The 22,937-nt window shown below is 35.2% G+C and overlaps 3 protein-coding genes across 6 annotated transcripts; 1 reads left to right on the forward strand and 2 right to left on the reverse strand.

The window, feature by feature from the left end:
- Positions 1–130: 130 nt before the first annotated feature.
- Positions 131–3,605, forward strand: LOC116134297. 4 transcript variants are annotated; one of them, XM_031419983.1, is made up of 5 exons: positions 218–431; positions 1,307–1,421; positions 1,992–2,071; positions 2,159–2,376; positions 3,458–3,605. In XM_031419983.1, exons 2-5 carry the CDS (start codon positions 1,353–1,355, stop codon positions 3,481–3,483), a joined length of 393 nt encoding a protein of 130 aa, XP_031275843.1. In that variant the 5' UTR covers positions 218–431; positions 1,307–1,352; the 3' UTR covers positions 3,484–3,605. The 4 variants fall into 4 exon arrangements, with proteins under 4 accessions (XP_031275844.1, XP_031275843.1, XP_031275842.1 ...); XM_031419984.1 differs by lacking the exons at positions 218–431; positions 3,458–3,605 and adding an exon at positions 131–210 and having other exon boundaries at positions 2,159–2,524; XM_031419982.1 differs by lacking the exon at positions 3,458–3,605 and having other exon boundaries at positions 2,159–2,524.
- Positions 3,606–4,507: 902 nt separating this feature from the next.
- Positions 4,508–10,868, reverse strand: LOC116134237. The gene is made up of 7 exons (XM_031419908.1): positions 9,714–10,868; positions 8,753–8,957; positions 8,410–8,474; positions 6,671–8,327; positions 6,407–6,573; positions 5,830–6,016; positions 4,508–5,730 (listed from the first exon to the last, which is right to left on the reverse strand). Exons 2-7 carry the CDS (start codon positions 8,901–8,903, stop codon positions 5,111–5,113), a joined length of 2,847 nt encoding a protein of 948 aa, XP_031275768.1. The 5' UTR covers positions 8,904–8,957; positions 9,714–10,868; the 3' UTR covers positions 4,508–5,110.
- A 4,163-nt stretch (positions 10,869–15,031) lies between these two features.
- On the reverse strand, positions 15,032–19,854 carry LOC116134307 (protein PAIR1). The gene is made up of 13 exons (XM_031419995.1): positions 19,790–19,854; positions 18,642–18,792; positions 18,387–18,540; positions 18,074–18,208; positions 17,727–17,782; positions 17,426–17,620; positions 17,164–17,232; positions 17,015–17,080; positions 16,863–16,912; positions 16,154–16,304; positions 15,870–15,951; positions 15,423–15,522; positions 15,032–15,263 (listed from the first exon to the last, which is right to left on the reverse strand). The coding sequence occupies exons 1-12, from the start codon at positions 19,852–19,854 to the stop codon at positions 15,425–15,427; spliced, it is 1,272 nt and encodes a 423-aa protein (XP_031275855.1). The 3' UTR covers positions 15,032–15,263; positions 15,423–15,424.
- Positions 19,855–22,937: the final 3,083 nt, after the last annotated feature.

The raw sequence follows: 22,937 nt of genomic DNA on the forward strand, positions 1-22,937 counted from the left end.
AAATAGAAATCTGATTTAAATGGTATAATAAAAAATGATTAATTTAAACTGAAATATAGAAATTAGGGTAAAATGATGTCCATAATTGTAAAGACACAATGATACAAAGTTTGACGGTTTGACGGAAGGAGTAGTGGGAGCACCAAAAGGAGGGAGTTAACACACAAGAAGTATTATTTATGTCCTGTCCGTAGTTTGACTCCAAAGGAGATAATGTCTTGTTTGGCTATTTTAATTTAACTTTTTCCCATCATGTTCATCCTCCTGATTTAGGGTTTTGCTTGATAAGGCATGTATGGCCTTATTTATTTTCTTTATTATTATTTTAAAAATAAAAATTTACCCTTCAAAATCAATAATAAAACCAAATCCAAAAACACTCTTAGGGCCTTTATTGGTGATCTGCTACACCAACAGCTCTGCAGTTTTAGGTAATTTAGTTGGCTTTCATAACTCAGATACTCAATATTCTTCGAATCTCTCACTTTTAATTACTCAGTAAATTGCATCTCATACGGTCAGGAGTCACTGGGGTTTTGGTCTACTTTGTCAAGGTCCTACTGTATAGACTTCTAACAAGCAACAATGATAAATGCCCTTATGTATTCTGAATTAATCTTCCCTTACACTCTAACGGCAACAAAATTTCACCTCCACCGTTGATCAATTTTTGTACAACACCGCCGTAGCCGCCAATCCACTTCACTCAACACCGATGATGCAGCGTCACAAAAGAAAGCCGTCGATGCAATTACAAAAGCATCACGTTGATGACATGTGATGGCGAATGCGGTTGTGGTGGTGGTGGGTTGAGTGAACTGCGACGAAGTGGTGGCAACGTTAAAGCCATGTTAGCACTTTCCCGATGTTTGATTTGTTTGAAATTTTTAATTTGTTTGATTTTTTCCTATTCAAACGAAAATATATTTTGAAAAGGAAATATCAACTTATGGTTACAGTCAAATTATTTGTTTATGAAATTTTTTGAGTATTGTGATTTTGTAGGCCGTTTGGTGTTTTTTTTGTTTGTGATGTTTCGCCGGTGACAACCCCGCGATCATTTTCAGATTTTTTTGGGAAACGTTTTCTATTGTTGAGAACTTTATGTAGAATCATATCTTGTGTATATTAATGTGTTGTGGTAATGAAATCCTATATGGGGAGTCCATAAATATTAGGAATTGAAAATAATATTTTCCTCTTTTGTTAGTGAAATTAAACAGTGTCGAAGCATTTCAAGAATTTGTGTTGATTTCGTGGGTTGCAGGGAAAGTGTTTGAAAATTTGTCTATATGTGACTTTGTAGGATCATTTTTGAAGCCATAAAGTGAGGAAGTTGCAAAGGTGGTACAATGAGCTCGGAGACACAAGTAAAGACTGGGCCTCCCCAGATTTTTAAATCAGATGAAGCATTGAAATTGGTATTTTTTTTTTTCTTCTTTTTTGCTCCATTAGGTTTTGAAGAATGAGTTTTGGTGTTTTATTCGATGGCATGTTTAGCTTCTGGGTTTGCGCCCCAATTGAACTGATTACTTGTAATGAATTTGTGATGGTTGGACTCACAAGAATTCTCTTCCTGTGCAGAAGACAGTGACACTTAAGTTGTGGAAATATATATGTATTTATTTCAACATTGATTTTTTTCTTATTTTATAAGTGTTACTTGATTTTTATGATTGAGCATAATGAGGACTTTGATGATGAATGATATGACGGTGTACATGTTAATTTGGATTTATACTACCAGATGCTCATTTAGGCTTAGAAATTGTGCCTAGGTTTTTGGGACATTTGGAAGATGTCTTCCTTTTCCTTCTAGAAGAGCATTATAAATTTCAATGTTATCTGAAGAACAGCAGTATTAGTCTTGTCTGGAAGTGGGTTATGCTGAATTCCGTGGAGAGTGCATGGATTCACTGGTATTTACTGTATACATTTGCCTATACTGAAATCTTCACCTTTTCTTTGTGCTTGACATTGTTGATGCGCAGGCTGAGCAATGGGTTAACAATATGACTAAAGTTGAAGAGGATGAACCAACCAAAGTAGAATCAGAAGGCCGACCTTCTAGGTCATATAACAATCTTTGTATAGTTCACCCTGGCTTTATTGCATGATCAAAAGCTCTTTGTTAGAACTATTATGCTTGTTTTTGTAGGCTTGGACTAGGTGCAAAAGTTTCACTCAAATCCAAATTTCAACCTTCAAATGATCCAGTTGAAAGAAAGTTGCATGCCAGGCTGGATGCTCGCAAAAGAAAAGCAGCAAAAAATGCTGAGGAGTCAATGCTGTCTGCTAAAGACGGGCATCATGATGATGATGATGATGAAGATGATTTAGAAAGCAGAACTAGTGCTTTTGAAAAGAAAAGAGCAGTTGTATCAATGAAGAAACAGAAATAACTTGTCACATCGTGAAGATCAAGTGTTTGAACTGTGTTCATTTTAATGTATATCACCATTTTGTGAACTGTGTAACTTGACACCTTCTAGTGTATGATTATTTAAGCTTTTGCTTCAATCAAGATATGTTGTTTGAGAGGATAAACTTGTGGGACTGAATTGGGCTTATTAACTAATGCTATTACTTCACTCCTTGCAAGATCCTTGAACTTGATGGATGAAATTCGGATGATGCGGGCCTTTTCAGTGCCGAATGTCTGGTTAATTTGCCTATTTAACAGAACTTAAACGTGTTTTGGTAGCTGTACAACATTGTCTTCATGAATGCTGACATGCACCTCTATTGGCTTTGATTGTGTATGGATCTACAGGAGGCATACAGACAGCCAACTGATGGTGTTAAAAATTATGCGGGTCCCTGGTACATATCCATGAATGTTTGGTGCTGCAACTGCAATTCTTTGTTCAAATGAGCATAATCTTCTTTTGAGGATAGAGCGTAGGTATTTGTCATCTGACAGTCTAACTACATAAAACTTAATTAAGCATCAAACCTGAAGCCATAAGACCTATTGAAAAGACCTAATTGGGTTGTCTGTGTTCTCTTTGTCCTCTGTGTGTTCGTTATTGTTCTGATTCTGATTGTGGGTGAAACACTAGAATCATATGTAGAAATATTGCAGGTTCTTTAGCTCATTACTCAATTATGGTGGTTAATATAGAATTAGACTATGCTGATGGCCCAGCAAGATACCTCAAAGATCAGAAGTTGGACAATGAATGAAAAATAATAATATAAGTCGAGCTTCCGTTTGCATCAAATCACGAGCTCCATAGCTTATTTCTGTCCCAATAAATAGATTATTTTTTATTTAATATATTCATAATTTCAGAGTTTAAAAATGTGAAGAATTTAGTGCAATATTGCGGCTTAAGTAAAGTATAAAACAAGCTTGAACAAGCAATCAACAATTTTCTTTGTACTGGTATTCAACAATTCCATGTAGANGATGATTTAGAAAGCAGAACTAGTGCTTTTGAAAAGAAAAGAGCAGTTGTATCAATGAAGAAACAGAAATAACTTGTCACATCGTGAAGATCAAGTGTTTGAACTGTGTTCATTTTAATGTATATCACCATTTTGTGAACTGTGTAACTTGACACCTTCTAGTGTATGATTATTTAAGCTTTTGCTTCAATCAAGATATGTTGTTTGAGAGGATAAACTTATGGGACTGAATTGGGCTTATGAACTAATGCTATTACTTCACTCCTTGCAAGATCCTTGAACTTGATGGATGAAATTCGGATGATGCGGGCCTTTTCAGTGCCGAATGTCTGGTTAATTTGCCTATTTAACAGAACTTAAACGTGTTTTGGTAGCTGTACAACATTGTCTTCATGTATGCTGACATGCACCTCTATTGGCTTTGATTGTGTATGGATCTACAGGAGGCATACAGACAGCCAACTGATGGTGTTAAAAATTATGCGGGTCCCTGGTACATATCCATGAATGTTTGGTGCTGCAACTGCAATTCTTTGTTCAAATGAGCATAATCTTCTTTTGAGGATAGAGCGTAGGTATTTGTCATCTGACAGTCTAACTACATAAAACTTAATTAAGCATCAAACCTGAAGCCATAAGACCTATTGGAAATACCTGATTGGGTTGTCTGTGTTCTCTTTGTCCTCTGTGTGTTCGTTATTGTTCTGATTCTGATTCTGGGTGAAACACTAGAATCCTATGTAGAATTACTATATTGCAGGTTCTTTAGCTCATTACTCAATTATGGTGGTTAATATAGAATTAGACTATGCTGATGGCCCAGCAAGATACTTAAAAGATCAGAAGTTGAACAATGAACGAAAAATAATAATATAAGTCGAGCTTCCGTTTGCATCAAATCACGAGCTCCATAGCTTATTTCTGTCCCAATAAAGAGATTCTTTTTTTTTTAATATATTCATAATTTCAGAGTTTAAAAATGTGAAGAATTTAGTGCAATATTGCGGCTTCAGTAAAGTATAAAACAAGCTTGAACAAGCAATCAACAATTTTCTTTGTACTGGTATTCAACAATTCCATGTAGAACAATCAGGGATACTAACACACACGAGTGAAATCTCATTTACTCTTGGCTCTTATAATATAACACAGTAATCACAACTCGCAACACTCCCAACTTTGTAAATACAACAGCAAAACAACGGAACAAAGAAGAAGAAGAAGAATGAATGAAATCAGACAAAATAAAGAACACACCAAACTCTACAAGTTATGCAATGAGAACACTACTATAGTCACTGGGTGAAATGCCCTAATCCATCACTAAGAGAGTATATGTCATCACTGAAAAAGTTGCAGTGGAAGTCACGCTGTCTTTGTATAATGACCACCTGAACTTTGAGTTATTTGATCTTTGCTCAAGAAGGGTCCTTCACTCTGATGATTTGCTGCCTAAGAAGGCTCCCAAGTATGGTTAAATGACATGAAAGATTGTGTATATCTACACATATTCATATTCAGTGGCAAAGTTAGAAAGAGGCTGTCAAATTCTCCCTTTCAGCGATGAGATGTCACTGATCCTCTACTTGATGCATAATAGAGGAGTAACCTACTTTTCCTCCCACCCTGACACAAGGTGAGTTACAATTATTGATATGAACAAAGAAGAGTATTCTGATTTACATGTAAATCCCATCCTTTAACTCACAGCCAGAATCACCGGACATCTACTTTCAGGACTTTCATTTTCTAAGCTTAATATGGTATCTTCCATCAATTCTTCAAGAATGACTTCACCCATTTCAATACCAATACAGTCAGTATCAAATCGGAGGTCCATCCATGATCCAGATTTAGCCAAGTCTTTTCTGACAGTCTGGTCTAATGTATGAGGAAGTGGCAGTGGGATCAGATGCCATAAAATTCCTTCCCAAATCTCATGAAGAGCATTTTGCATGTTTGGGACTGGCCGGATGTAAGGTTTAGCAAATGATACAGAAGGTGTACAACCAAAGTAGTGCCCACAAACTTCCATGAGAACTTCGTTAATGCAATCAAAGAGGAGTTTCTGTTCATAACAGATCTGGCTGGGAAAGAACTCTATCTCCTCACACAATGATGGGTCAAGAAGCTGGTCTGAAGAAAGGGACTTCATAAAGAGTTCATCCCAGTTTAAGCCAGAGGTTTGTAGCACTGTTTTCACATACTCAAAAATTGATTTCTTGTCTTCCATAGAACTTTTCATTTGGATACACTGATCTTCAGTTGCTGAGTCGCATTCTTCAAATTGAATTTGAAGAGGTTGTACTGGTACTTCAGCTAAAGATTTTTGAATGAAAAGATATTAGCCCAAAAGTAAAGTCAGAAACAAAGAGAACATGTATTACATATAAGATAAATTAAACTCTAGAATCATACCAGAACGGGATCTGGTGCTTGCAGGGCTGATGTCCTCCTCTGCAAATAGGGGCTCAAGAACAGACACAGGACTTGGACGCTCCAATATATCAATAGCACTCCCTTGATCTTCAACCTTCTTGGTGGCTGAAGATTTTGATGGAGATGCTAATGGAGATGATGGCAGTTGGTTATCCACAGACAGTTCCTGGAAGATAAAACAAAAAAAAAAAAAATCGGATGAAATGACAGAAATAAACAGGCCCTCCTAAAAAGATGAGACACAGAAAAGCTCAAATATATCTTCTGTGGTCTTTCAGTGCTGGTGTTAATACATTAGCCCAAGATTTTATGTTCTTATTAAAATGATCTATTCTTTTACTTAATGCTCCCTGGTGGAAGGTAAGAAAACGAACAGAAGTGAGTCACCAGCATTTAGTCATTCTGCATGGTTTTGCTATGAAGGGCAATTCTATTTCTAAACATACCAGATATGTTTGATTCATTTTGAACTCAAATTTACAAATGCTGTTATATCAACAAATCACCAGAAAGGATTGATCTTATGTACCAAAGGAATACCCTTATATGATGTTACCTGTTTGATGTCAGAGCAATAACTTTGTCCATCACCAATTTCTGACTCATCAACATTCTGGTCATCATCTTTAATACTGGAAGAGCTACTTGGTTCACAGGGAGCATCCAAGACACTGCTCTCTTCCTGGACTACAGCTCCATTTGTTTTAACAATTTCCACATCATCTGAAGAAATGTTTATGAAAGGTAAACTAAACAATAAAAAATGTGAATGGGAACAAGGGCATTATTACCATAAATTGGATAGTTGAAAAAGCAATACCTATAGAGAGAACCTCATCTCCAATAGAAAAGGAGGTTTTACCCACTTCGTTATCATGAAACTGATTGACCGAGCTATTTGAATCTAAGCTAGCGGCTTCTACTTTATCATCAGTTATTTCACCAGAAATGCATGGCTGAGTCTCCAAACTCTTTGTTGTTTCACCCAGATGGCTAAAATGGCTGTCCTGTTCAAGAGATGATGTGCTCTCATTCATCTCCTGCAAGGTGTCAGAGTCAAGAAATCTCATCTGTGCAGTTACAAAGCTAGGCTCCCAGTTTCTTCCAGGGCTACCAACAGGAGAGAAGTTATACTCAGGAACAGAGAGAATCCTTCCTAGAGTTTTGGGAACACGTCTACTTGAAGAATCCATATTTTCATCACCAATATTCAGCATCTCAGAGAGATGTTTCTTGGCCTCAATATAAATATTAGATACCCTTTGCTTAGGCAAATTAGCACTTTTCTCTTTTGTATCTAAGTCACAGTCTTTCAGCTTGCCAATCTTGTCTCCTTTCTTGACGCCAACAGGTCTAGCAATTTTTTCAATGAAGAAATGGTCTTTCGATGGAGAGTTGATTCCTACATTCTCCTTAATCGCTCTGTCTCTATTCCCTGAATTTTGACGCTCATATGCTAACCCTTTTGGAATACCATCAGTGCTGATTCTCTGGTGCTCCTTTCCCATAGCATTTTTCAACTTTCTTTTAATTTCAGAGAGAAAAAAGTGGGAACCAATTCTCTCATTTAGTCCCTTGTTTCTGATACTGTAATGAGGTTCTGGTGATGAGCCAATGCTTCTTTCTGTTTCAAGGCTCTGCACACTTGTTGGCCCAGGCTTCAAAATAACTATTCTATTTGACGTTTGAGAAGCCTTATTTCCAGTCAATGGACTTCTTTCCTGAGATTTAACCTTCTTCCTGAAAAATCTTCGCTGCTTATGGTTGACAAGCTCATCAGATTGCCCAAGATTACTGACCTCCTGCTCCGATATATTGGATCCTGCAACTGACTTGGTGTCTTCATCTTTCTCCAACTGTGCATCGAGAAAGTTTTGAATGCATTCCACCAGCACTGAATTTGGATCTTTCAGATGTTTCAGAAATAGTTCCCCATCTGAACCTAAAATCTGAAGCGCATCCTGAAGTTCATTGGAGGGGTGGATTTCCCCATCTTCTGAGAGATGTTTCCCTTTAATGAGTTTCTGACCTATTAACAACTTGATTGCTTCACTCAGTTTTTCTTCAAAATCAGGATTCTTTTGGTTTGATTGCAGATGAAGTTCATCAGGCTGGTCATGGTTCACACAAGTTACACTTTTCTGATAGATCTGGTGGCAGAATTCTTCCATTACATTGTCTATATCAAGGCTGATTGTTGATTGATGCTCTGAAATGTGATGACAAGATTCTTCGGATTTTACACTTTCCAGAGCATCCAGATCATGGATGTTGTCACGGCTTTTCTTTTGAGCCTTTTTCATTCTTTTGCGAGACTTCTTTTTGCGGTTTCCTTGTTCTGAGTCAAAAACTTTTGTTTCTACTTCAGCATTGTTTATCTCCTTGGCATCCTGCTCGCCAATCATCTCTTCTTCTATGAGACTTTTCACACTTGGCTTACCAGCATCAGCTGCTACGGTTCTAGTCTCTTCACCATCCTGAAACAAATTCAAATAGTTTATTCGGTAATAACACCTAAAAATTCAAAAATAAGGATTTCCGTAAACTGACAATCCTTACAAAGGTTCCTTCACGATTATCATTCCAGGTCAACATATGAAGCTTATTCATTGGGGATCCTGCACCTGAAAAGGACAGAAAAGATTCAACCAATAAGAGGAAGACGAACACATTTTAGACTAATATGTCTAACTGGAACCAATGTCTATCATCAACACCTGAAAATAACCATCCAAGCATATCAACATAATAGCTTCCAAAATTTAATAATCACCAACAAATAGTATAAAAAACCCTGCAGGTTATATAAATACCATCTCTCCATCCTTAGAGATTCAGTCTGCATTTTCAATAGGGCAATCAGTTTAAATAAGTTCATCTCGATCTTAAACAGAGTTCTTACCAACTGAAAGTCTGCCAGAACGCCTCCTATCTGAAAGCAATCTCTGAGTGGAGCGACCATGGCGAAAGTCAAATATATTTATCAAACCCCACATACAGCCCGAGTGATCTTTCTCATATCGCACTGGACGTTTCTGTGATCTTTTTGCCATGGTCACTGGGAAGATTCTTTGAAGTAATTATCCTTTGTTCCTCCAAATCTTTTCCTAGACAAAGAAAGGACAATTAAATGATGTCACCTAGAAATGCTGCTTCTCTAAATATCTCAACACAAAAAAAATTGAAGGTAAAAAAGGATTCGGCCACATCAATGATAAAAATATGTTAAGTGCAAAAAAACTAAATGAATTCACGTGTGACTGCAAACAGATCTAAAAGATGAAAGGAAGCAGTATAATAAGACATTACACATCTAATGATATAGTCATCTGATAATGTTGGTACTCTCAACACTCCCTCTCTCTGGCACGCATATGCATGCAAAGAGAGACAGACAGAACATAATTGAACCGCACTGGTAAAATTGTCTGACCTTACTAAAAGACAATGTGAGGTTTCTGAAATGACAGTATCAGATCATAAAAATAACTGAAAATGCAGTGAACTTTTTACTGTTACAGTTCGGATTTCCAGTCATAGCTCTTTAATATAAGCTCCCAGGATATTAAAGAATTCATGTTCCTCACCAAACAATTCAATATCTAAAACAAGGCAAATAAATAAGCAGAAATCTTCAAACGAGTAAACATGCTAAAAGATATATAATAATCATTGAATGATCAAATACATAATCATATTGCAGCAGTTTAAAATACAATGTGAGTAACAAGTTCACACAGAATCAATCATCAACATCCTGAAAGTACTAAAAATTGTATTCACAGATAATAAAAGGTAAAAGTATAGAGCTTTTTTGGAATTAGAATACGCAGAAAATTGATAAAAGTAAATGAACTTCATACCTCAAATTAAAGTGCCGGAATTCGATACAGCCGCTAAGTATAGCAAAAACATAACCAAAATAGATCTATATATCAAAAAAAATTCCAAACTTCTCAACAGAGTAAAGCCCAAGGTTGCTAAGCTTTCTTTAGATGGCAAGGTATCAGAGCCTTCTTTTTGCCTCCACAAGCCTTAGCAGACGCCTCAAATTCCTCACCACTCAAAAACTTTTTGATAATATGATCTTCCCTTCAACGAAAAGATCAGTTTTCTCTCACGACCACAACTATATCGTAGCTTAATAATTTCCCTTCAAGAATTAGTAAACAAAATAACGTAAAGATCAGCTTGGCGGGGATGAGCGATCATATTCTTGAAACACATTCAACGACCTCTTTATTCGCATGCAGCAAAAGCAACTTCCGATATTAAATGATTTAACACCATCAGCACATAATCTCTGAACAACCACAATGAAAATTCCAAGAATTGGAATATTTGCTTTTTGCCAGTACTACTTAAAGTTGAAGACTCTCCTTCAATGTCATATTGTCAATGGTTGATGACCAAATATAAACAGTTGGAAAACTCCAATTCTCTCTGACAAACGCCGATTAAAGCTAGCTTTTCTAAAGATTATCTTCAAAACTTGATAAAATTCAAATAGCAGAATTCTTAAACAGCAAAACCCCAGATGAACTTTGAGGAAATTCTAATAGCTGAGAAATAACACAGCAAAAACAAGGACTTTTTCTAAGTGGGTATCTGTTGACAACTAAAAAGAGATAAAAGAGGCCCTCAAATTCCAATTTAGCACCGACCCAATAGTTTATTTAAGAGCAATTCTCAAACGGGCAGGCATCAAAGACTTTGTGAGAAGAAAAAAAAAAGTGAGAGAGAGATGGAAAGTGAAAGGAGATAACTTTTTACAATGTTGTTGGCTGACCGTAGAAGAATACGTGACAGTTGGTTTTGTGTTTTGTTGGGGCCCATCTTCAAAGTAAGAGTGAGAGAGAGAGAGAGAGAGAGCTTCAGCTTCATATTCAAGAAAAGTATGTTGTGTCTCCATTTTATTTCTCCTATTACTGCAGGCTTCACGTTCAGCCATCATCAAACTCACCAACACCTCTCTCTATAAAATTATTTTTAACTTTTTTCTCTGAAACTCTTGTCTCTCCATACAGAAAATGTCTACAGGAGTCGTGTTTTTGTATGTACTTTCTGGTTTCTAAAGACTACAGGCTATAGAGAGAGAATTTATGAGCGTTGAAAAATGAGGATCGGGATTCGATATTACGTATGCGCAGCACATAGACATACTCGGTGGAGAGGGAGGGGTAAAAACGTAAAAACAGCCGGCTTCATAGGAGAAGCTACAATTTGGTTTGATTTTGGCATTATAATGTATCACTAATATTTTTAAGATTAAAAGTCAGATTGAAGCAAAAGCTACATTAATTACTTTTAAAATAAAGATTAATAATGATGTTGGGATGAAGGGTTTGGCTTTTGGTAAACCACTATGATGATAATCATATATGTTTATTTTCGAAATTCAAATTTAATCTGCTTATTTATCTGCTCAGTGCTCACCACCTTCAACTCTCTCTTTCCCGCGATCTCAATTTTGTTGTTTTTCAAATGCACCAAATTCTGTTTAAATCATCGTGATTTCTGGACTTAAAATCACGATTAAGACGTAACCAAAAATATATATTTTATTATGGTTTCAAAATTAATTTAGTGATAAAAGGATAAATGTGCAGGATTTTTAAAACTTCCACGACAAAAGCAAAAAAGAAAAATCGAATTTTTATATTTGAAATTAAATAAAACCCACACGATTTTCTGATCAAATATTAACTTATCAACATCATCCACTCAATTTCATTAGTTTACTGAAGAAGTCTAATGTATGGTCATTAATTCATTTATTGGCAAAACTAAAATGAGTTAGCAATTTTTTTCGACCCAAATAATAGTTTAATGACATTTCTTACTCACATTTTTTTTAAATTATTCTTTTACTACCTAAATTAATATTTTGATGACAAACAAACAGTAAACTCGGTTTAGATTGTTAAGGGTTTTTAAGAGGAAAGGCTCACGAGTTTTTTTGTGGTGAAAAGTTGGATTTTAATGGTTAAAATTGATCGAAATTTGGCTTAAGAGGGACAGTTGCGTAAATCCTAATCGCTCAACTGTCAGTGATTAGTAAGATCGACAGGAGTAGAGTTTGAGGAATCGTAACGATACCAAAATAAAAAATAAAATATAAAGTTAGATAGTAAAATAGTATTTTAAAAGTAAGAGAAAAAATCTTTTATTCAAACTAAAATTATCTTAAGTTGTAGGAACAAACATAAAAAGTAAAAACAAAGAGTGCCGGGGGTGGGCAGAGAACAATAATCAGATGCATGCAAATTCAGGAATCAGAATACTGGTGCTGATTGTGAAGTTGCCCGTTGCCGACGGTACACGTGAGGAGGAGTTGGGCCTAAATAGAGGTCCCTCCCTATTCACTGCATGAAAGAACAAAGATGTGGACCCCCTCTCATAGTCTCATTTACCAACTCCAATAGTGACTCCTCTTCCTCCTCCTCCAATCGCTCTAAGGCCCATATGAGACAATACTTACCCACCTTCACCACCCTTTGTTTTTTCTTCCTCCATTGCTTTGTTAGGTTAATATTTTGTTTCAACCCAATCAGGCGTGCATCGATTGTTAATTAGAAGGGTTTTTCATAAGTGTCCAATTGTGCATATATCCAATTACTGGAATCTCTTGAAGTTATCGACATTGATTTTGTTTTAAGTGATCTATGGCTCTATCTACCGAATTGGGACCGCTTTATTATATGAAAATTTAGTACCAACTCTTGCCTAAATCATGGATATTAGGAAGCAACTTACCAGAAAAATGACAGATTAAGATTGTTTAACATCATGTTTGTTGTCTTTAACCTTTGTAATATCCCATTTAACTAACTTGAAAGATTGTTTTTGCATGCCTAAACTGAGGCAGCTGTTTACTTGCTTACGCGTAAAGGAATTCAAGATAATTGAAGAGAGAGGAAGGGTTGTAACGGGGAAGACACAGAGCAGAGAGGACCACAAAAAGTAAGCACTCCTTCTTCACCAATCATGTTTTCACCAACTTAATTTTCATATACATGCAAATGGAGACAATGGGTTCCGGTAACCATCCATCACCATCGGCCGTACACGTGGATTGAGACAATGAATTCTCTACACAAACATTGTTAACACAGTAAGATCTAACCCAAAAATAGTTGGTTGAAATTAGCTTATCAGATTATGTCACTGTACAGTATCAAAGCTAGATTTTATATTGTGAATATTGCTTATTGAATGGTATGGTGGTTGTCATGTAGGATTAGAGACCACAACAATATGATGTCAGCCGGCTGTCCGTATTTGTCTTAGCAACTTAAAAATTATATATAAATTGTAGTTTAAGGAGGGTATGGGATGCATATGAGGAAGATGGTTAGCCATTGTTCTATTGGTATTGGGAGCTTATTGGTTTATTAAATTGGTGGAAACCATCATAATTCTTGTGATGAAATTAAAGCTCAATTTGATCTGCAACTTACCAGACTGTGGAAACTTTTGTTTTGATAATGAAAGGTGGGTGGGGAAGGATAATTTTCTCGAGAAAAAAGAAAAGGGTTTTTCATTTGGATATGCCATTCCAACCACTGTCTTTATCAAATAAAGCATTGGATGCTACCTCAAAGAGAAGGGCTCCAGCCCATGATGCCAATATGCAGAAAAGTGAAAAAAGGTATATATTATAAGTTGAAATACACTCAACAAAGTAATGATAGATTATGGAGATTAAATCCACTTTAATATTTTTATGTATGATTATGAGTTGGCCAACCAAAGAGGCAGTGGAATGATGAGTCATTGACAGTACCACAAATAGGTTCTTCATTGTGCATTGGCAAAGTAACGCCCCACATTAAAAGGACCGTAAATTTTTGTCATGTGATCATAAACCTTTGCTTCAACGATAACGTAATTGATCCAGATGTACAAAGTGGGTCCTTATTCTACTTTGGAATTGCTTCCATATAATATAATATATTTTGTCATCGAGGTGGTAAACCAGTTACGTACTTTAAAATTCTTGAGATTATAAAATTAACAATCAGATAAACCTCTAGTGACCGCCCTTATTAGTAATCGAGGTAAATTAAATTAAGGATCTCTGGAAGTTCTATTCAATTATTTAACCACAAAGGGTGGTTTGCTTCCCTATATGTTACATATATGCTTCTACAGTATTATTAAAAAAAAGAAAAAAGGATTTGGTAAAGCATTGTAATTAAAGATCTCCCTTATGTCTTTGGTCCTCTAATAAGACAAGATAGTGTCATCTTAGAGAAATAAACAATGGATTATCCAATAATCAACATTCTACCAATCTAATCATTGGCTGAATGAAATAAGCATAGAAATTATAGATAACCTTGATTTATTTTATCTAAAGGATATTGGCCGATCAAACAAATCCTTTGAAAAATCAGATGCCAAATTTGACAATGTTGTCGTGTTTAGAATGGAAAGTACCATTAGAAATAGCTATTAGTGCATTGAGGGTCCAGATCTTTCTTAAATTATTCTTTGCTTTAGTTTTCTAGATAACAATAATGATATGCATCTCCAAGAAAAGAATACTTTATATACTAAATTGATAATTAGGCAGCACGTGTCAGTATAAGAGAGGTTGAGAGCGGACCTAAATGATACTTGAAAGAATTTTTGTTTTCTTTTTTCATTTTTCAAACTTTAGGGAGGGGTACTACAAGTCTACAACGGATAAATTTCTATGCCGACTTTAATCCCGAAATAGACCTAACAAGGGAAAATGAAACAAAAGAGTTAATAAATCGATCTCAGTTAGGTCAGTCCTCCACTTTATATTGTTTGTTAACAGTCAATTTTGAACACCAATCACCATCACCCTGCGCTATATTATTGTTCTTTGCTGCCATGCTATGTTATACTATAACGAAGTAACGAACTTCAGCAAATCTAAAAAGTTCTGTTCAGTTGAATAGAAGTTGGGCTTATTTTACATTCAATCTAAATTAATTGTTCAAGAGCTAAAACCTGATTTCATATTTTTCGGTTTTTACCTTTTAGTCAGTGAAAAGGAATAATTTGGTAAACAATTATTTTACAATTGCGGAACCATCATATAGAAGCTAAAGGGTAGGGCTTCAATGAACGTCGGACTGGATCTGGAAAGCCCATGTGAGATGACTGTGTTGTGGGTCTCGGATGGCCCAAATGCTAAATACAAGTATACAATTAATATACTGCATCGTATAATCCCTGATGCAAGATTCTACAAAGTAGGAGGACAAAAATAGAAAATGGAAAAAAGAAAAAGAACATTCCAAAATAGTTATGCACGTGGTAAAGGGATGAGCCGAAACTGATTAAATTCATAACTCTGCCCATAAGGGCCAACTCAGTGCTGCAGGCAAAAAAAAAAAGACGGTTGATCATAATCTCAGGGAGGAGTAATCTTGCACCTGCAGTTGCACAATTAGCAGAGGAAAACAATAAATTTGAAATTTCATACGCATGACGTCGTTTCAGAACATCAAAGAGTAATTTTAACACATGGAAAAAACTGTAGTCTCCAGTTGGGCAATTTAAAAACTTTTAGATAGCAAAAGGCATAATTGTACCTTCAATCAATAATTATAGGATTGTTGTATCTTCTCCTTTTCCTTGCTTTTCTCAAAATCCGGTCAGTCTCTTCCTTCACATCCTGTATCAACTCGGTTCCTATGTCTTTAAAGGAAAACTGGTCCAGTTAGATTGCAATCCAGCGATTATTAAGTACGGAAACCAAATATGTCATACAAAAAAAGTCTGACAACAATAGAGTAAGGCAAATAAAAAAGGATAACAAACTTCACATTCAATTATGAACTAGGTGAAAGAAAGATAAAATACGAAAAGATCATCTTCAAAATAGACATCTTCCATTTTCTTTTTCGGTAGGTAGTATTATATTATATTAGATGGATAATCACCTTTCTAGATAACAATTGCGTTCTGTACCTTTTGCCCTTATGAATAACTTCAGAGGATGTAATATTGTCAGTCATATAGTAATTCAGAGGAGGTACCTGTTCCCTTCTCGTTAATCAAGCAGGAAAAGCCTCCATCAATCTCCTCATCTGAATCAATGATGATTCTACATTCTTTTGCCTGCATCACAGACTTTCCGTCTCAAATAGACTATAAAACTTACATGTTCACATAAGGTAAAAGACCAACCTTCACTATCAAGTGCATTACGAAATGTCAGTCACAACTCCTAATAACAGAATGCACCAAGATACTATTACCAGAAACACGCTGCTGTTCTGAGCAACAAAGGGATAAGGGAGAAATAGAAACTAAGCATTACCTGTACGGATGAAGAAACTTTTTTCTTTTTGTGATTCTCGCTGGAGACCTTCTCTTTCATAAGCCGTTCCTTTTTTACAGACTTCCAACCTCCCATTTCTACCTTTGGGACTTGAATTGCTTGCACAGAGACCTCTGGAGGCACAATTGAACTGAAATCAAGAGAAGCTTTTAGGTTTCTCAACATTCTAGACAACCAGAACAATGGGAACAAAGGAACAGCAGAATAAATTTCTTCAGCGGTTGTTCAAGATAACACCAGCTGGGAACAAGATGATAACAAGTTTGACATGTTACTAGCAATGATATCAAAGAGATGCCAAAACCAAATTGGTTTAGATACATGGAAACATAAGATGGCTTTATTAACAAAAGAGTTGGCTAGGATAAACTGACATGTCCAATCATGACAATATCTTTGCCACTCTGTGTTATTACCCTAAAACAACATGAACAAAAACAGAAGCTGCCATGGAGTACAATCTTAGAAATTTGCTGTTGCGTGGTTGCCTTGCTCACCACTAAACATTGGCAAGTTCCACAAATGCACAGTTAAGTTGCTAGTTCCTTCGTACATTAATTTTAGAGCAAAAATTCTTTAAATTCCTTATGTTCTGCTTTTGGAAATAATTAAAGACTCTTCTAAATGATAATGGCTTCTGAAATTTAGCAGCACAATAAGTAAAATAATAAATTTGAGTTTTACATACTTCTTAAGGGGCTTTGGCTTTCTCTGCGAAATAGCGCGACGCACAGTAACCTACAGATTCTCAAATTTGAAAAGCCTTCTAAGAATTATGTGTTTAGAATAAACAAGGGCTCAAAAAAGTTAACGTTTCTTTCACTTATAAGTATAAAGCACCTTTTGAGCAGGGACAATGGCCATTTGACATTTTTTATTGGGATTCTTCAAGCTCGCAGCCAGTGCCTGCCATAGTCAAATGATGAATTAGAAAGCTTTCACTAAAAAGTGTTAATCGAAAGAATTTTTTAGTGAGAAGTGTAAAACACCTTTGGTGAAAGAATATTGGCCAATTCACACTTTTGGTTAGGGCTCTTCAGGCTGCTGCAAGCCAATGCCTACAAGAGTGAAATAAGGAGTGAGAATGCATTTAACCATGCAAGTAATTAAAACAAACAGTCTACCATATTAACTTTAAACGACTGGACATAGGAAAAAGTGAGATTATTTCCACTTGCCATTTAATTTTATAGAAATTCCTAAGAATCTTAAAAAAAATTTCAGAACTTCTCATTGTAGCATCATACATGCCTGCATTTTTTTGGCCAATAAGTTGCTGAGTTTGTTTTGTAATTTCAGTAGAGATGCTTCTGTTTGCACTGGAAAGGTGGAAAGCACCAACAAAATCTCTTTCAACTTCTCTTCATGTGCATCCTTCCCCAATTGATCAGACAAAGATTTCAGACCCCCATCAAGGCTAGCTTTGATATCTTCATTTCCCTTTTTCTGGTTCACCACATCTCAATTGTGTTAAAAGTTTACAAGCATTAATACTACAAATAAAATTCATTTTAAGAATAAAAATAAACAGGGCCAGAAAGATTATTTTTACCATTAGCTGCTGCAATGAAATATCATGAGCAACCAACTTTTGGGAAATGCCTTCCACTGAAAAAAGTTGGGGAAATATGTTATCTAAATCGACATATGATACAAAAATCTTAAGGTTGCAGGAGATATCAAATGACAGATTATTTTAAAATAAGTGTCATTTTTACAAAAATATCCGGTTTAGTTGTTGTCTAAACAAATAGATCTGTTAGAAATTAAAAAAATTTCATCCAACTACTTTTCGGTTTCCATGTTCCTAATTCATAGACTTACAACAAAATTTGTATAGATAAGAACTATATCACAATAATCACAGGAGCATATATCTTAAGGAATTGGACTACTCACCCTCCAACATTACTTCTTTTGTTCCTTTATTCACTTGAATGACATCACTCTGAATAGAATCCAATATCATTCCGAACCTATTTAATGAAGTTTCCATCATCCCAATTCGACGTTCAAGTTCTTCACTAATCTGACCTGCTCTCAAGAAATAAGAAAATAAAAGAAAAAAGATTTAGTTTTTCACACCATGATATAACCATACATGAAGCTATATATATCATTGCCTTATATTTGTACATATGTGAGAGAACCAAAGCACCTCACAAAATGTCAAAAGCACTTTTTTCTTCCCACTAAAAAGGACTAAACTTACATCTCTGATCAGAAGCAGAAGTAGGATTCCATTTGCGTATTAGATTCGTGGAAGATCTTGAAATTGGCATTTGACTCTCTTCTCGTGGATAACTATGTTGGGGTACGCAAGGCACCTTCTTCATAGTGTTTTCACGTTCTTGAGAACATACTCTCTACAAAGACGGTGAACAAAAGTTACAAAACCAATCACAAGCCCAATAAAACTTCAGTTGTTGTAATAAAACCTGAATAACAAGGAAGAAAGAGATTCAACCTGATCATTTGTCAGAACTTCGTCGAGAGAGGATTGAGAAAGCTGGGAAAACATGCCCTGTTGAGATGAGAGTCCCTGTGAAAAGGATTGCTGTGATGGCTGGGATCGAAACTGCTGAGCATGCAGTCCAGTTGGCGTAGCACTTGATCTCCTTCACATTCAGAAAACAAATAGTAAAATGAAAAGAAAGAAAGGAGATTGCTCTTTCTCTCTCTCTCTCCTCCAATTTAAAAGCTCTAGTTCCATGCTTCAATAAACGGAATAAAATTTGTCAAATTAGCCTAAAGAATGGATTCGACTATTTCCTCGAGTCCTAAATTACAAAATCTTAAAAAGTTGATTTCTTATGTCCTCCTATTTTAAAGAAGCCAACAGAATCATTTAATGAAACTGAGACACGATCAAGTTTGCACAAATATAAGAAGAACTATAAATCAAAAACTGAAATGAGTTTGAATATTTATTTTCCTTTGTTTGGATGGAGAGAAAATGGTAAAACCTAATCCGAACTGATTTCATAATATAATTTGAAGCTCAGTGGATCAATCTTCTTTTCCCTAAATTCTAGCTTATAAAATTTATTAAAATTCGAAAAAAAAACTTTAGAATCTCTTGATCGCATATAAGTTCTTAGCAACCAAACAGAGATACATTGAGGATAATTAAGAAGGCCATAAACATGAGATGAATCACAGAGATAAGTAACTCAAATCAGTAATTTACTCATGATATAGATAAGCTGTTGAGAAAATACAGATTAATATAACTAAGCTGTGGTGAATGATATTTCTAAGATTCAGAATTTTTTATTTTCTCTAAAACTGATCAGGTCCTCGTGAAAAGTAACAAACCGTTTCATGATTTAATCTCCTTCAAATCTTTACGAAGACAATAAAAAACGAATTGAAAGATTTTTTCCTTCGGTTCGGCTTCTGAGAAAAAACAGGAGTATAGTTTAAAAAATTTAAACATTCGGTTTTCAAACTATTTGCAAGGCTAAGCTCATCCAAGTCAAAATAGTAAAATATACAGAGGGAATATGTCCTATAAATTCGTTCATTAAAGACATAAAATTAACGCTTTCACCACATGTCTTGAATTTTCTTGAGAAACAAACAGGCAGAGAAGGAAATTAGAATAAACCAAACCTTGCGTGAGGAGGAAAGACAGAGATGGAGCTGAGATCACAGGCTTTGTTGATCTTCAATTTCATTTCCAAATAATCGAAACCCTAGGTGATTACCAAATAGATCAGCTCGGTGATTTAAACTCAACAGACCTATTTAGAGAGACAGTTAAGAGTACGGAGCAAACCGATTGAGGGTTTTTAAATATAGAGCATGGCGGGAGAAGTGGCAAGTAGTCTCAGAGATATATATAAGGCCGAATAACATTTTGTCCCCCAAACCAGTGTGAAACAAATTTTTTCCCTTGGTTCCGGAAACACTCAATATCACCCCCAACATCAGTCCCCTTTCAACCAATTTTTATTTTGACCACCTTTGACCGTTAAAATACAATTTTTACCCTTTATTATCCATTATCAGTAAAACAAAAGAAATCCCAAACTAATCTAAAATTAAATTAATAGAAGTACTATCTCTTCCCCTCACCCTTCTATCCATAAACCAATCAAATAAAACCTAACCCAAAATCCAATTCCCACCTACATACCAAACTACTTTACTACACCCACAACCAGTGGCGGACCCAGGATTTTTGTCTAGGGGAGCCCCTCGCTTCGCCACTATTTGCCAATTAACTAGTGAAAACATAAGAAAATAACATTCAATTCACAAAGAAACACAAGAAAATTATTACGTGGAAAAACCTCTTCAATGTGAAGAGATAAAAAAACCACGGGAATCTAACGATCCACTTAAATCCAATATAATCAAAAGAGTTAACTGATGCGTATTTTTGACAAAAATGCAAATGTAACAAGTGCACTAGTCGCAAAAAGTAATAAAGTGATAAATAGAGTATCGTTCCCATAAGGATAGTGTTACTAAGTACCGATTTTTCTAGTTTAAGTCCTAATTGAAGCAACAATAAATTAGATTGATGAAAAATTAACTAACTAAATACAATTTGAGAAAATATAAATGAATGATAATGAAATTAAAGCAAAACCCAACAACTTAAATAATTAAACAAAATGCTAAAAAAAATGCTAAGGTGTTGATTTCACCTAGATACGCTAACCCAAATCATAGAATCTATTACCCAAGTTCTAATTCCTTGATTGAAAATCGAATTCCTTAAGTTGTAAAACATACCTTCTCAGACTATATTTTCTTACTTATCCCTATTAAGCTTCCGCACCCAACAAAATGAAGATTAATAGTTCAAAGTCTTTTACGCTTTATGGAATTCTATATAGATTTCATAAATCGCTAAACCTATCTCTAGCGTTTGTTTAATCTACGGTATTTATCCCAAGAGGCACAATCACAAATCACTTCTCAGTCTCATTGTGAGCAACACACATTTGAATGGTGATCAAACATCCAAAAGTCATTAAGCAAAGAGATAAACACTCAATCATGAAATTAAAACTCAAAGTAAATCAATTCATATAAATTTGAATAATTGTATCAAGGTTACATCAAACCCTAGCTAAACAACTCAATTCATACTCAAAAACAAAATAAAATAACAAAAACAAACTGAATCAAGATTCATCATTGAAAAACAAGCAAAAGATGGAGAAATTTTCTCTAATTTGAAGCCCAAATCTTCAATAATCTTCTCCTTCTAAGAGTTGCATTCCAAATGACGAACCAAGACCCTTTTTCTTTCATTTGCATGCTAATTTATACCTCTTTCACTTAAGAACCAAGCCCTAGCAAGCCAAAACGCATCGTTTTATTTTTCACATCTGACGCAGTTTCGCCGCGGCGAAGCTTTTTCCTTACTACAGCGAAAATCTTTCGGGCCAAATTTGACCATGAAAGAGTCTTAATATGGAAAAGTGTTAAACATATGAATTGTAGCCCTTTAAATTATATTTCTAGTCGTTAAAGAATCAGCGCAATCCGAGGTCTATAGCTCAAGTTATGGCAGAAATACTGAAGCACATCCAAAGACGTTTTTCTTCGGTTTCTAACATACTATTCACGACTTCAAGCCAAGTTTTCACCCTTGTCCAGTCAGAATTATGAAAAACCAAAAACATGAAAGTTGTAGCTCTGCTTCTTAGCTTTCCAAAGCTTCTAAAATCAGGTTATTCTGAGTTTCCAAGCTCAAGTTATGCTATTTACGCTCAAAACTATCATTTATGCTCAAAATCATCGTTTAGGCTTATAAAGATAAATTAATAGAATTATGTAGCAATTATGGCCCAAATAGTATGAGAAGTATCCTAAATCCTATTGAAATTTAATGCAAAATCATAGGAAAAAATAGGATTATTATTTATAACAACCACAAATCCACCAAAAATATTCTATACAAATTTAGAGCTCAATCACAACTCTAACAAAAGTAAAATACACAAAGGTTTACAAAAATATGGATTACAATCACTCCAAATCCAGATCCGCATGTAAAAGGGAAGTTGGGAATTGGGTTAGAAAAACTGAATATAAAAAAGACAAAACCTAACTTTTTAATTTTTTAACTTTTAACTTTTTTTTTTTTTTTACCTTTTAAAAAAACTTTTCAAATTTTCTTTTAAAGTTGAGGGCAGGCCTGGGCCTACCTTCAAGGGGCCTGGGTCCACCCCTGCCCACAACCACCAACAAAAAAGACATACGCCAAACTATTTACAACGATGAAACCGATCACAAACTGAGATTGTTATGGAGGGAGAGATTGGTTGCGTAACCAAAACACCCAATCTCATAACAAACCTTAATCCCACCCCAAATCAACCTAGGTTGAATTTATTGTTTGTACAATGATATATGTTGTATAGGATGGGAACACCCTTGAATTTTAAAAATGAGGGTGATATTGAATGTTTCTGAAACCGAGGGGTGCAAAATGTGATAGTTTGAGGGTCAACATACTCCGCTAAATATAATCATAATCGGGTTTGGATTCGGCTGTGGATCTCTCAGAGTATTTCTTTCTGAGATATTGTTCAGAGCCAGAAGCTCAGAAAGCCCAATTGTAATTTTATTTAAAGGCGACGGCCCAGAACTTGTAAATTTCCAAAAAGAAGCTTCCGATACCATCATTTTGAACCTAATCTGCCATGGTATTCCTACAATAAACGACATAGTTTATTATCAAATTAAATATAAGATCTGTAAAGATTTATGGTTAAGTCCTACTGTATGATAACTTGAT

This window comes from Pistacia vera, unplaced genomic scaffold (assembly GCF_008641045.1).
Source record: "Pistacia vera cultivar Batoury unplaced genomic scaffold, PisVer_v2 Contig284, whole genome shotgun sequence".
Taxonomy (NCBI): Eukaryota; Viridiplantae; Streptophyta; class Magnoliopsida; order Sapindales; family Anacardiaceae; genus Pistacia; species Pistacia vera.